This window comes from Megalobrama amblycephala, linkage group LG14 (genome assembly GCF_018812025.1).
Source record: "Megalobrama amblycephala isolate DHTTF-2021 linkage group LG14, ASM1881202v1, whole genome shotgun sequence".
NCBI classification, from domain to species: domain Eukaryota; kingdom Metazoa; phylum Chordata; class Actinopteri; order Cypriniformes; family Xenocyprididae; genus Megalobrama; species Megalobrama amblycephala.
The window spans coordinates 49,741,280-49,756,538 of record NC_063057.1 but is presented as its reverse complement, the minus strand read 5'-3'; the positions used below and the strand labels follow the sequence as shown (position 1 = coordinate 49,756,538).

The window sequence follows — 15,259 nt, the reverse complement described above, 5'->3', positions numbered from 1 at the left end:
AGTTAGTGATGAACATTATTGTTCAAAAGTTTGGGGGCAGGTTTCTTTTTTATACTTTTTATACTTTTATTCAGCAAAAACCTGGTCAAAAGTCAATGAAACAGTATTTTTTTCGTATTTCACGTTGGTAATATGCGCCTATAGGCGAGTGCAAAATGCGCATACACTCTGCTTGTTACACTTACAGGGATGCACAGCAGCACACAAACATTTTTAAATATTAAAAATAAAAGGATTCCTCTCTGGAGAAGCGTTCAGTCTTTCCGCTTGCAAATTCCACCATGCATATAGTGAATCAGCCATGGTGCAGCGCAACTGGCTTTTAAAGGGAAATGGAGATGAGACTCTGATTGATTTATTGCATGTTATGTCCAAAGCACACCCATAATTCATTAAGATACTATGTACAACCCTTTTGAAACATACGGCTTGTGCACCAAAACTTTTTTTTTTAATTGTTAAACTAGCAAAAGAGGATTCAGACATGCCCTAAGTGCACCTGCGCCATACGATTCAGACCATGCACTTAGATAATTAAAATAGGGCCCTAAGAGTCCATGTACTTTGGGTGACCACAATATTTCAACAAATTCTTCAACCACAGAAACAGACAAATGTGCTTCTTAGGGTGCTTTCACATTAGCACTTTTGGTGCGCACCCGGGTTCGATTGACGTCAGAGTTCGGTACGTTTGGATGATGTGAACGCGGTCTTCTGAACTCGGGTGCGCACCCGCGAACCGTACCCGAGTCCGCTTAAAAAGGGTGGTCTGGGGTGCGGTTCAAGTGAACTCCGGTACGGTTCGCTTCTGATATGAATGCAAACGTACCAAATTGCGGAAGTGAACCGCTATTAATGCCATATTATTTGATAAAAATGTGTGTTTGTGTGTGTGTTTCACTCACTTTCCCAACGAGCGTGACTGACGTGCTGCAAGCAGAGAGCTGTAGTGTAGCCTTTCTTATTTCTGCTCACCTTCCGTACTACAGTCGCGGCAGATAGAGGCAAGTGTCGTTATGAACAAAACCAACGGTTAAAAAACAAAATATGAAAGTGAGGAGAGCAACGTTATGCATTTTGCCGCCTTCTCCTGCGCCGTCGTTACTAAGCAACGGAGTAAACAGCTGCTGGTTTGATGACGCAAACGAACCGCGGGTCGGACCCAAATAATATAATGTGAACACAGTCCAGTGGGGGCAGGGGGAGGGGGGAGCAATCGAACTCAGGTTCGGTCCAGGCAATCGAACCAAGTGTGAAAGCACCCTTAATGTTAATAATACTTTCCTCTAATAATGAAAAACGTCCCGGCGCTCCTGCACATAGTCTACGAGCACAATCACACCATAACTCCTACTAAATCACACCATTTATGTAATCTCTCATTCAGGGGAATGAGAGTCACTCGTTATTCAGTCTTTTTTCAAATAGTGATAATTGCTGAAGTTGTTATCACGTTATTATAGCAATACTGAAACAAGTATGCAATTTTCACAATAAATGCAAACATGCAGTTGCAGAAATACTCACATCAAAGCCTGTGTTGGGATCCCATCCTACATGCCCAATGTGCCTGAAAAAAAAAAAAAAAAAGACTGTTTAAGACACACACGCAGAAACATTCACCAAACACAGCTTAGATACTGAAAATGCATTAAACAGAGATTAAAGGACATCAAACATAAACATGGTCATGACAGCCATCGACACAGATCCTCAGCAAAACTTGTCTGCGTGATGAACCCAATCTTTAACCAGATGGAACTGGATTAAATATTTTGAATGCTCCAAGATTGGTTCTGATCCCAATCTGACTTCTGAATAGTGACACCACCTGAATCATAATCTTACAGCGTTGTTTGCCCAGAGAACCTGGCCAGAGTTTGTTGGCCTGGTTTCTGGCAAGGTTTTTTTTTCTCCATTCTGTCACCTGATGGAAGTTTGGGTCCTTTGTCACTGTTGTTTTTGGCTTGCTTAGTTGGGGACACCTATTATTCAACAATAAATATCGGTATAAAATATTTTGAGCTTGTCCACATCCAAGCACTTACAGAGGTTGTTGAAAACACATTCAACTGGATTACTTTTGTAGTGTAGACCCTCATGTGCTCAAATGTATTTAACAGCCAGAAAAAAAAAACCTTACTCCCCTCCGCCTATCGACATAAAGCGTAAACATTATGAGAAGTGCGCTATCCAGACAGAATTTAAACTTTGTCAGCTGAAGACCCAAATTTGGTTTAAAGATGAAAACAATGTTCTCTCACAATTCCTGATATCTAACATACACTCACAGCTATCAGAACAGAAACGAAAGCTGCTGCTCTCCATGTGTTTTTCCATTGTGTGTTTTTCATGTTTGTATGTAAATTGTGCAAGCTTACTTTGTCCATTAGATCAAAAGATCTGAAAAAAACATACATTTACATGGACCCTCCACTTGAATAAATCAGGGACAAGGGGTTGAAAGTGGACAAAAGAGATGGATTAAAACACAAGGTGTAAACAGAAATGTGCCTACTTCGTCTTGTGATCCGATCAACCAAAACATCTTAATACCAATGCCAAGTTGATTTGAACATAAAGGTGCACTCACTGAGAATTGTTTGGGGTGCTGATAATAGCTTTACATATTTTCTTCATTCGAGGTTTATTTCGATAACGCTGATTGATGATCTCATGGTTTTTCAAGTCCACCATTGCCATTGGAAGTATTGGTCCTGACAGTCCTAATGGTCCTGAAACAGTCACAATCAAATTAATTTTAAAATTATGCATTCACTGATGTGATCAAACATTTTTTTAGTTAATGTTTTTTTTTTTTTTAATAGTCTATTAACTGTCAGTGTCCAGGTAGCACTTATTTTTTATTGCCCATCATGTATTTAATTAGGTATCTTTCAAAAGCTTAAGCACTCTAAATTCAACCCTTTAAAACAGGTTTGAAATGGAACATTGCGTTACCATAATAACGGTACTTTAAATCATATTAGCGGATGCAATTTTTGTGATATCAACTTCAAATTTTGGAACACAACTTTGTTACACGTATTGCTTTGATTTTCTACAAATTTTAGTGTCTAAATGATTTATTTTGTAAAATATATATATTTTTAATAAAATAAAAAAATATTTAGTTCAGTACATTTGCTTTACAGTAAACTTAAACTTAAGTTAAAAAAACTTTTTCTATTTTAATATCTATTTTAAAATGTAATTCATTCCTGTGATGGCAAAGCTGAATGTTTAACAGCCATTAATCCAGTCTTCAGTGTCACATGACATGATTTTATCTTTCAGGATTCTTTGATAAATATAAAGTTAGAATAGAAATTAGAATAGAAATCTGTTATAACATTATACGTGCCTTTACTGTTTCTTTTGATCAACTGAATGCATCCTTAATTGCTTAATAAAAAAGTGGTAATACTGTTATGGTCCTAAAAATACTTTTCTTTTAGTAAAATATAATTGCCTTTTTTTTTTTTTTTTCTTCTTTTTTTTTTTTGATTTTGGGGTGAGATATGACCCAGACATTTCTTTGCACAATTTAATATGATTATTTAATATATTAATAGCATATCTTCAAAGAATCTGCAGACATAAAAACATTTTAACTGGTAAACTTTGTCAGTCATTTGTAAAGTTTAGTCTAGGCAAAATTAATGTAATTCATTAGTAAACAACTTACTATTAGGTGGGTCACATCTTTTTCCTGAGAGAAAGATAACGGTTATTACTCAATTCACTACTGCATGACTTAAAATATAAGGTTAATTAGTGAAAGAACAAGAAGGTAAGATTTAGAATCATGTCAGAAGAAAACCAGATGATAATGGTTTTTCCAGCAGAGGGACAGAAGTGAAGTGAAGGAGAATACTGCCTGCTGTGCTGTTGTATTTACCGGTTTTCCTCATTCTTTTGGACAGAAATTCATTAGCTGCAGACCTGAAGTGCTTGGCTTCCTCCTCACTGACAAAATTGAGACTTAACTGGTACACCTGAGGATGAACACACATTAAAGATGCTTTATGTACACTCTGCTTTATGTGAAACAGCACACAGACAATAAGTCATAAATCAAAACACAGATGATTCAGAAGTTATTCAAAGTATTCAGCATTCAAGTTTTAAAAGCTTGAAGTTTGAAGGTTTTCAGTTTGAAGTAGTTTAAAGTTTGAATGTTTTGAAAGCAATAGACCAATTTGGTGTTTGAAAACAGCGGTGACGTTTTTTTTTTTTTTGTGGGCAGAGCCTCCCTGGTTGCAGAAAATGACAGTTCTGCAGTAGCAGTCTATGGAAGCCACGGAATTAATGAATAAAAAAAGTTAATTTCGAGTTTATATCTCACAATTATTAGAAGGAAAAACAGAATTTTGATATACTCATTATTCTGTCTTTTTTTCCTCAGAATTGCAAGCTTATCCCACAATTCTGACTTTGTGCCCCTCAGAATTGTGAATAAAAAACTCACAATTGCAAGTTATAAAGTCAGAACTGGGAGATATAAACAGGCAAATGCAAGAAAAAAAGTCAGAATTGTGAAATAAAAATGTTATAGGCTATGTTTACATATGTATGTATGTCCTCTATGAACTACATATGTGAATATTATGTAGACTTACTGTTTACAGCTTTAATAAATTCCTGCTTTTATAGTAGACTAATCATTGCAGGTTTCATCAGTCCAGTATGTGACTTGCAACATAAACATCTCCATTTAGCTTCAAAGGGTGTTTTAACTATGGTATTCTATAAAAATGAAGACTGTATTTTTTTGCATTCTGATTCCAACATCCAGAGGCACAACAAAACGTTTTTCTCTTATTCTGTGGATTTTGCACATTTTCCTCCACTTGCTACCGCTATTTTTATGCAACCACTCTCCACTCTCTCCACTGCAGCGCACAGGTGCAAGTGTAACGTCTGCTCCTAATGGGTTTATACAGTCTATCAGAAAACAGACAGACAGACAGACAGACAGACAGACAGACAGACAGACAGACAGACAGACAGACAGATAGATAGATAGATAGATAGATAGATAGATAGATAGATAGATAGATAGATAGATAGATAGATAGATAGATAGATAGATAGATAGATAGATAGATGTTGCTAGCATGATTTGGCATGCATCTAGAATGAATTAGTACATTGCTAACATGATTTAACATGTTGCTACCAAGATTTAACATGTTGCTAATATGATTTACCACAGGGATTCCCAAAAACATTCCTGGAGCCTCCCCAACACTGCATGTTTTCCATGTCTTCTTAATCAAGCACACCTGATTCAGATCATCAGCTTATTAGCCGAGACTCCAAGATCTGAAATGGGGGTGTCAGACAAAGAAGTCATGCAAAATGTGCAGTGTTGGGGAGGCTCCAGGAATGTGTTTGGGAACCCCTGATTTACCACATTGCTAGCATAATTTTGCACATTGCTACCATGATTTAGCCTGTTGCTAACAAGATTTAACATAACAGATAGATAGATAGATAGATAGATAGATAGATAGATAGATAGATAGATAGATAGATAGATTAAAGGATTGAGAAGACACATTTTTTTGTTGAAGACAATGTGCACAGATGAAATTGTGCACAATAAGACCAGAGATGTATATGAACAAAGCAAATAGAGCACATTTTTTTAGTTTCACATTGACTTTAACTCCAACTTTCTCAGTCTGTGGCTGTGGCACATACCTTAGGCTACATCTGCTGAGGTGAAGTACAAGTGTACAAAACATATATGAACACATAGACAGACACAAGCAAAGGGCATGTAGATACAAGATTTGAACACTTACATCTCCATCAAATGTGATAAAGTCAGACCTGGAGCTGTTTATTGAAAAGTTGCTGATCAAATCTTGATCAAACAAGATTTTTCCCTCCTGTCAAAGCAGAATAAGAAACAATTTACTTAATACTAAGAGCAAGATAGCATATGAGGAATCATAAAAAACACATCTGACCCACATGGATCTAGGGTTGCCACCCGTCCTGTAAAATATGGAATCGTCCTGTATTTAAAGGTAAAATGATGCATTCTGTATCAAACCAATACAGGGTGCGATTTGTCTCCTATTTTACATAGGCCCACACAGTTTAATAAAACAAATAAGGATGTTGCACTGAGGAGAATACTAATAGCAAATTATAATGAAATCAATTTCCAAGTAGTAGAGAAGCTCATTTGTGCATGATTGCGTTTTAGCGTCTTTGTTTCCATAGGACGGAGTCTTGAGAACATGCACTGTAAACCTGTGCTTATTATTATTATTATTATTTTTTAAAAAACATGTCTAGCTCATGTCCGCTCTTTGAATGCAAGAGGCTCTCCAGATATAGGGCTGAATGGGAAAAAAGGTATCAATGGTTCTGTCTAGTCACTAATGATGAACTCGTGAAGTGTCCCTTATTTTGCCACACTGAAGGTAGCAACCCTACATGGAGCATCTGTTGACTTACTTTTATATCAAACACCCTGATAAAGTAAGATCTGTAAAGGCAGTCTTTCACCAGACAGGCCACACCACTGCACTTCTTCAAGCTTCTGTCGGCTCCATAGACATGCACCACTGCTGAACACAAACTCTGCGAACACAAAAAGGAAACAGAAGAATTAAACTAACTCTGCAATTGTGATTTGTTTAAAAAAAAAAATCCTTCTTTTGTAGGTCATATTAATTCATGGTGAAAACAGATGCCCAAGTATGTATATATATATACAGTGCCCTCCACAATTATTGGCACCCTTAGTAATTATGAGCAAAAGCAGCTGTGAAAATAAATCTGCATTGTTTATCCTTTTGATCTTTCATTCAACAAATTCACAAAATTATAACCTTTCATTTAAGGAAAATAATTGAAAGTGGGGGAAAACTTACATTATGAAATAAATGTTTTTGTCCAAAACACGTTGACCACAATTATTGGCACCCTTTTATTCAAAACTTTTTGCAACCTCCTTTTGCCAAGATAACAGCTCTGAGTCTTCACCTATAATGCCTGATGAGTTTGGAGAACACCTGACAAGAGATCAGAGATCATTCCTTCATGCAGAATCTCTCCAGATCCTTCAGATTCCAGCTCCATGCTGGTGCTTCTTCTCTTCAGTTCATTCCACTCATTTTCTTTAGGGTGCAGGTCAGGGGACTGGGACGGCCATGGCAGAAGCTTCATTTTGTGCTCAGTGACACATTTTTGTGTTGGTTTTGATGTTTGTTTTGGATCATTGTCCTGATGGAAGATCCAACCACTGCCCATTATAAGATTTCTAGCAGAAGTGGTCAGGTTTTGATTTTTTATCTGTTGGTATTTGATAGAATCCATGATACCATGTATCTGAACAAGATGTCCAGGACCTCCAGCAGAAAAATAGGCCCACAACATTAAAGATCCAGCAGTATATTTAACCGTGGACATGGGGTACTTTTTATCCATGTGTGCACCAAACCCATCTGGTGGGTTTGCTGCCAAAAAGCTCTTTTTTTAGTTTCATCTGACCATAGAAGCCGGTCCAGTTTGAAGTTCCAGTCTTGTCTGACAACTGAATATGCTGGAGTTTGTTTCTGGATGAGAGCAGAGGATTTTTCTTGAAACCCTCCCGAACATCTTGTGGGGATGTAGGTGCTGTTTGATCATTCTTTTTAGGCTTTCTGAGACTCAAGACTCAACTAATCTCTGCAATTCTCCAGCTGTGATCCTTGGAGAGTCTTTGTCCACTCAAACTCTCCTCCTCATCGTGCATTAGGACGATTTAGACACACGTCCTCTTCCAGGCAGATTTGTAACATCTTTAGTTGATTGGAACTTCTTAATTATTTCCCTGATGGTGGAAATGGGGATTTTCAATGCTTTAGCTATTTTCTTACAGCCACTTTCTATTTTGTGAAGCTCAACAATCTTTTGCTGCACATCAGAACTATATTCTTTGGTTTTTCTCATTGTGATGAATGATTAAGGGAATTTAGCCTTTGAGTTTCCTCATGTTTATACTCCTGTGGAACAGGAAGTCATGGCTGGACAATTTCATGTTCATGATCACCCTGGTGTGCTAAAAAATGTAAATATGAATGGGAATATACTTCAGAGATATTTTACTTATAAAAAATTCTAGGGGTGCCAATAATTGTGGCCAACATGTATTGGAGAAAAACATTTATTTCATAATGTGAGTTTCCCCCCACTTTCAACTGTTTTCCTTCAATGAAAGGTTAGAATTTTGTGAATTTTTTGAATGAAAGATCAAAAAGATAAACAATGCAGATTTATTTTCACATCCACCTTTGCTCGTAATTACTAAGGGTGCCAATAATTGTGGAGGACACTATTTATATATATATAAACTTTTTATCTGGTTGACTTATTTTCACTGGAGTCATATTCTTAGACTCCTGAATCCTTGCTGAGTCCAACAATACCAAACATGCTAGGTTTCGACTTACGTGGTGATTTAGCGCTTAAAAAACAATCGTGAATGTCTTTGAAACCGTTAGTCCGATCGAGACGAAACCAGTGTAGGAAACATGAAACCTAAGCTGGTTAAGTAAATGTCAAGGCCAAATGTCAAAATTTTGATAGGAAGTGGCAAAAAAATCTAAACAAAGTCATTCATGGTAATTTTTTATGTTCTCATTCATATAAATCTAAATATAAATATAAATCATATAAATCACATAAAATAAGTCTGTAACTCCAAAACAAAATGAGATATTTTCACCAAATTTGAGACACACATGTATGTGTTCACTCTGAGGACACATAAAAAAAGTGGTGCGATTGTGCCTCTTGGTGGTGCTATAATTTAACAAAATATGAAATTGCCTACAATGCAGTATTATGATAATAAAGGTTATATTTTATGAATGCATTGGTGTACCATTACAAAACTCAGTATGGTCCTAGTGAAATGAGACTGGTCTCAACAGATTCCTTGGATCTTGCCAAGAACATAGATACCAATTTTGCCATAGTCGGCTGAACTTCCTGTCCAGGTCCTACTCACCCCACTCTGCGCGGGCCTCGAACCCAGGTCTCCGGCGTGCAACCTCTAGCGTCAGTCGCTAGAGCATCTCTTGAGATCAGAGGAGTGAGGTTTACTCACACAGCGACTACTAGCTGGCCTCCGTTACACACACCCCCTAAACCTCACTCCCACCCTCACATCCCCTCTACCCAGGTCCTACTCGCCCCGCTCTGCGCAGGCCTCGAACCCGGGTCTCCGGCGTGGGAGTCGGACGCTCTAACAAGGAGGCTCAATGCTGCAACCCTTAAAATTAGCCTATAGAGATTAATAATTTTGCTTTTAAAAACCAAGCAAATTTATTTCACAAAAATGTTCAACACACAGAAGTGCCATCGCACTTTACCGCACACTCCGCAACACACTTTTGGTTCACAACCCACCAGTTGAGAAACACAGCATTACGCCATTTCTATGTTATTGCAAATGCACAGTCAATTCCAGTTCCGCTTTTCAATCTGATCAAGTGTTTAAATTTTCTTTAGATTGGATTAGAAAGGAATAAACCACCCCTTCAATCCGATCAAAATTTCATTCGGATTGAGCTCAATCTGATCGATTAAGTTGTTTATATGAAGGTTTTTATGTCCAATTAAGCTGTCAATCCGATTACTAGCTGGATGGATTATTTGGTTGCATGTAAACATTGGATCGTTTGAGTGTATCATTATTCATTATCATTAGTGATACATTCATTGCAGTTCGAGTTGGGAACATCAAACATCATTATGACTGAAAACAAGAAATCAAGCAAATGCTTGATAACTTACGATGCATTTCCTGCCCAGAAGGCTGAAGAGTACTTCGTTTTCTTCCTGGGTGAGAAGAATTGAGCCAATATTCCTCGCAGTCTTCTGTAGTCTGCCAGTGGCATCCATCAAGTTGTGCTTCTTACCTTTAAAAAAATTCTCATGTTGTTCGAGGTGATTTTGACAGTAGGAGTTGAAACACACTAAACAGGACTTGATGGCTTTGTATTTTGTTCCAGTGCATTTGTCACACTCCACATCTCCAGGTCCAGCGTAGCAGTGAGCAGGAACAACTGCATGGAGTTTTGTCTTCAATTTCTCCACCATTTCAGCAAACACCACATTTTTACATAAGACAGGTCTTGGAGTGAATGTCTGTCTGCACTGAGGGCAGCTATAAACTCCCTTCTGATCCTCCAGATTCCAGCAGTCTGTAATACAGTTCATACAGTAACTGTGTCCACAGGGAATGGTCACTGGATCCTTCAGTATACCCAGACAAACTACACAGCTGAACTGATCCTGAGCCACTGAAATCCTGGCTTCTGCCATTTTACAGAGACGTAAAGCAGCTCAACAATCTCTTCCAGTAAAATTAAGAGTTTCCTGGTTCCGTCTTTGAGAAAGTAAAACGGAATTTTACCCTCCCATGGGAGTGTGCAGAACTGTAGTCAGCCAATTGAGGGCACTTAAGTCTCAAACACTATTTTTTATTATGACTTAATATTCAATAATAATCACATAGCCCTAATGTTTAATGTGATTGCCTGGTATGTCTGTTAATGATAATACCAGAAAGTTTCCATTTGCATGGCTTCATTTATAAATACTATAAAACAAGTTGTTCCTGAAAATTTACATTTATAAATGTGAAATTTAGCCATTCACATAAAAAAAAAAGAAAAAAAGAATAACATAACTGTGGGTTAGTTTATCTTTGGCGTTTACAATAGGGGCTTTTGCACTGGAGGAACCTTTTCATAGTCCCATAGTCCATAGTTTCATAGTCCTATTGGCTGAAGTACCCGGATTTTTCCGTGTTCGCACAGCTGGAACTAGGAACGATTTTAGTTCTAGGAACTCCTTTTGGGGGAACTAAATTAGCTCCTACTTCAGAGTAGGGTCTTAAACCAGCACTAGCAACTATCAGTGATGTAATTGTACGTTGATTGGTCAAACGGATGTCAAACACCGGCACCCGGCATTTTTGAAAAGCTGTGTAAACATAAGCCTATTTACTACACAAGCATGGAAAACAACGATAATGGAATTTACCTGCAAGGTTGTGTTCTTTTCTATATAATCATATGTAATACTTAAAGTTGTCATAGTAGATTTTGTCTCTTATCCCCACTTTTTGCTGTTTCAGTCACATAAATTTTATCACGCAGAACATCTTTCCACTGTAATGTAAATTTTTCAAAATTTCTAACATTAAAATCAAGTACATTTTGCCAAAAAATAGCAATAAATGAACGGCTGTCTCTGTGGCTTCTGCTTGCAAAAGCTACAACTATATCTTTTTTACACTGAAGAGACTCGATCGATTTTTATGATGAACAGAAGAACATTTAGTTGTGGCTTTTACTCACAACTAAACATTGATCAGAGAACATTAGTGATGTGACATTTGACATCCGAAGCTTCGAAGCTTGTATGAAAAAAAAAACATCTCACAGAAGTAGGACCACAAGAGCGATTCAAAAGCATAAGGGGCCTCATTTATAAAATGTTGCACAGAAAACATCCTAAATTTGATCTTACGATCATTTCTTAGATATGCGTAAGTGTGATTCATAAAATTAACGTACACACAGAAAACAAGCGTGCGCACACTCTAAGATCAAATCTGTGCATACGCACACTTTATAATAAGGCCGAAGGAGTTGTATGCTCTTCAAACGCTCTTGCGATACTTTGATGTCATACCCTGATCAGTCTGCGCAGCGATGATACATCTCGAACGAGCCTTTAAGCTTGTTTGATATGTGCCTTGCCTGAAATGTAGGTGAGAGTAGGCAGCTGCAGTGAGTGGAGAAGTAAAAAAGCAATAGGGGTGAGTGGAGCTCCACTCAAGGGCAGAAATACATCACCTCCACTAGTGAAGCTTATTGTAAGGGTAGGTTTAGGGTTGGGGTAGGTGTAGACGTTAATAAAACACAAATCAATATTGCGTCATTTAATTACTGTATTTGCATTATTATAAGGGTAGGTTTAGGGTTGGGGTATAGGTGTAGACGTTAGTAAAACACAAGTGGAGGTGATGTATTTCCTGTTCGGCAACCAGACCCTTCTCAAAAAAAGTGCAGGCAAGACGGACAGTTCTCTGTTCTTGTGGTGGATCAGACACAGTGGCGTGCTCAGACCTCCGCTGGGGCAGAGGCGAAATTGCGTTGTGGTGGGGTGGTCCCCACGAGCGCACTAAACTATATTGCGTGCGAGTTTGTTTTCGGTTCAGTTGAAGGATGCTTTGCCAATTCAATGACTCAAAACACAGCGTTAATTATCTTATGTTCATTATAAAACTGGCGGGACAGATTAGACTAAGGCGGGTCACCACTGTAATAAAATAGTTCGCATACATTTGATATAGACTGCAATAAAGCAGGACAATCCATTTAAAATGGCTAATATTCACCTGCATGTGCTCAGCGTTTTAATCATTTGTTTATAAATTAAGCGTAACCTTTACTAATCGATTCGTGCAGTGTGAAACCCACTTCTTTACATAATCACCAGACGATCTCTTCTCAATGAACTGCTGATGAACTGATGAACTGATAAAGCCGCAAGATGCGTTAATTTATATAACAATAGATGGCGGTAATGGACTGTTTTAGTTGGACTGAAGACGCTGTGCTGCTTCAATGCATTGCAGGCTCATCAGAACGCAAAACAGAATGTAGCTTGTAGCTTTTGGTCACGCTACACTGATACTTGCTGGAAAATGTTAACTACTGGAAAAGCTACACTGTTTTAAAAATAGCTGAACTACATACAAGCTACTGAAAAATGTAGTTAAACTAGTAGCGCCGCTACATATAGTTAACTACTCCCCAACACTAAAAGCCTTTCTCGTGCACATTCCGATGACGTCATCATCAGAGATTATATAAGCCAAATTCTTGACATGTTTGCAACACGTGTCCACAACCGATCAAACAAAGAGGTTTTCCCACAGCTCTTAAATCATCACAGCATCTCGTTCCAGCTTTTTCAGGGAACAGGGTTACAGTCAAGTAAGCCCTTTACACAACACCATTTTCAACTAAAAACAGAAAATGTTTTATGCGTTTTGGCCATTCATTTACACGACAACAATGTTTTGGGGGCCTGAAAATGCAAACACGATTTTTCTAAAAATGATGAATGGATAATCAAGTAAACTTATGTTTAAATGCATAAACTTCCTCTTTTTAAAGGAAGACAGAAAATTATATGTTGTAAATAACAAAAATTTTGTAAATAATCTTACATTTTAAGTAAATTTGTATACTATGTTAAATTATATATTTGAATGTATATATTTTGTAATAGTTCTTTTTCATTTTTTCCAGATTTCTGCCAGCTCACTCTGGATCCAAACACAGTGAATAAATGTCTTTGTCTGTCTGAAGCAAACAAAATGGCCGATGATATTGGTACAGTCCAGCAGTATCCCGATCATCGAGACATTTGATAAATATCTTCAGATGTTGTGTAAAGAGAGTGTGTGTGGACGCTGCTACTGGGAACTGGAGTGGAGTGGTCGTGGTGACGCTTAGTCAATGTCATATAAGAGTATTAGTAGGAATGGAAAATATGATGAGTGTGTGTTTGGATTTAATCGGCAGTCCTGGAGTTTGTTCTATGGTCTGTCCACTTGCTCATTTTATTACGATAAGAAACCAACTAAACTCTCTGTACCAACCAGCTGCTGTAGAATAGGAGTGTATGTGGATCACATTGCAGGAACTCAGCCCCTCTATTCTGGGTTTTTACTTTCTTTTGGATCAACTGTAAAATTGCCCTTGTGAAAAGTGTACTTTTAAGAAGAGTGCTTACTATAAAAGTAATGCATACTTTCAAAATTTAAATATCTTTAACCCTCTAAAGCCTGACATATGAAATAATACTCCAAAAACTATTTATATATTTTAAATGAAGCATTTTTTTAAAACCTTTAGTCAAAATCTAAAGAAAAAAAAAAAGCATATGTTTTTCAGCATCATATTTGATACATCGGGTTTTTTTGACTTAGTACGATACAGGAGAATATGGATCTTATACTCAAGTAGAAAAAAGTAAAACAATAAAAGTATAGGAGACTACTTACATAAAATGCATATGAATATTAGTTGTCACTAAAAGGCCTATTACTATTTTTTAGCAAAGTTTTGATCCGTTTTGAGGCCTTAAAAATGTGGGTAACACTTTATTTTAGGGTATTTTAACTAGTTGCTTATTAGCATGCATATTACTAGAATATTGGCTATTTATTAGTACTTAAGCACATATTAATGCCTTATTCTGCATGACCTTATTCTACATTCTTAATCCTACCCAATACCTAAACTTAAAAAACTACCTTAGTAACTATTAATAAGCAGTAAATTAGGAGTTTATTGAGGGAAAAGTCATAGTTAATAGTTTATATGTGTTCCCTATACTAAAGTGTTACCAAAATTTGTGTATCAAATATGATTCAGAAGGCTTTATAGTGTTAAGTATGTACTCAGCGACTTATTGCATGCAACTTCATTGTTCAGTATGTAAGTGATATGGAATTACTGGTAAAATTGGACTTAAATACAACAATTCAACTTTTGAGGGCTTTTTTAGTAGCTCTTGAGCAAAGCTAATGCACTTTAAATATATACTTGGTGTAGTATGTACTGACAGCAGAACATGATTTCACCATGTGCAACATGTTCCTGGATCAAAATCTTTGTAGATCCTGGAACAACATCCCAATCAGCCAATCAGATTTGAGGGACAAGTTTACAGTTTATGTCAAGTTTATGCTACAACCAGGGCTAGGTGCTTCTACATCACTGTTATTCACCTATCAATTCCCTTTGATTTTAAGGTAAGTTATGGGTATAGTTAGGCTTAGGGATAGGACTAAATTTTCAGACAAGAATGTTGATCCAGGGACACATTTTAGTGCAACCATGCAATTCTGAAACTTAAAATGTATTTGTGGCGAGGGGGGAGTGGTTCAGCGAGGTCTGCAACCGGAGAGAATAGTGGGAGACGCTTGGTAAGTGAGTGGGTTGGATGCAAATCACGAACACCTGTTTCTCGTTCTAGTGATTGGCGCGGAGACAGGATAAGACGCCGTGAGAAGCAGGAGTGTGTGAGAGAGAGGGGAACTGCTGACTGAGACCCAACGAAGTACTTGGAGTGAAGCCCTTTGTGGATTGTGTTTACCGAACCTGGAGTGAAGCCCTTTGTGGATTATTTGTGTGGCTGTTGCACGGCCTTTCTGTTGAAC

General features: G+C 37.4%; 1 protein-coding gene across 1 annotated transcript in view; it reads right to left on the bottom strand.

The window, feature by feature from the left end:
- Positions 1-10,452, bottom strand: part of LOC125245752 — a 30,240-nt gene extending 19,788 nt beyond the window's left edge. Inside the window, exons 1-7 of the mRNA XM_048156472.1 lie at positions 9,805-10,452; positions 6,478-6,603; positions 5,814-5,900; positions 3,902-3,998; positions 3,689-3,712; positions 2,594-2,735; positions 1,528-1,570 (exon numbers count right to left, since the gene is read on the bottom strand). Of these exons, the coding sequence (XP_048012429.1) occupies positions 1,528-1,570; positions 2,594-2,735; positions 3,689-3,712; positions 3,902-3,998; positions 5,814-5,900; positions 6,478-6,603; positions 9,805-10,335 (1,050 nt within the window). The 5' untranslated portion in view covers positions 10,336-10,452. The remainder of the gene's footprint in view (positions 1-1,527; positions 1,571-2,593; positions 2,736-3,688; positions 3,713-3,901; positions 3,999-5,813; positions 5,901-6,477; positions 6,604-9,804) is intronic.
- Between the last annotated feature and the right edge of the window lie 4,807 nt (positions 10,453-15,259).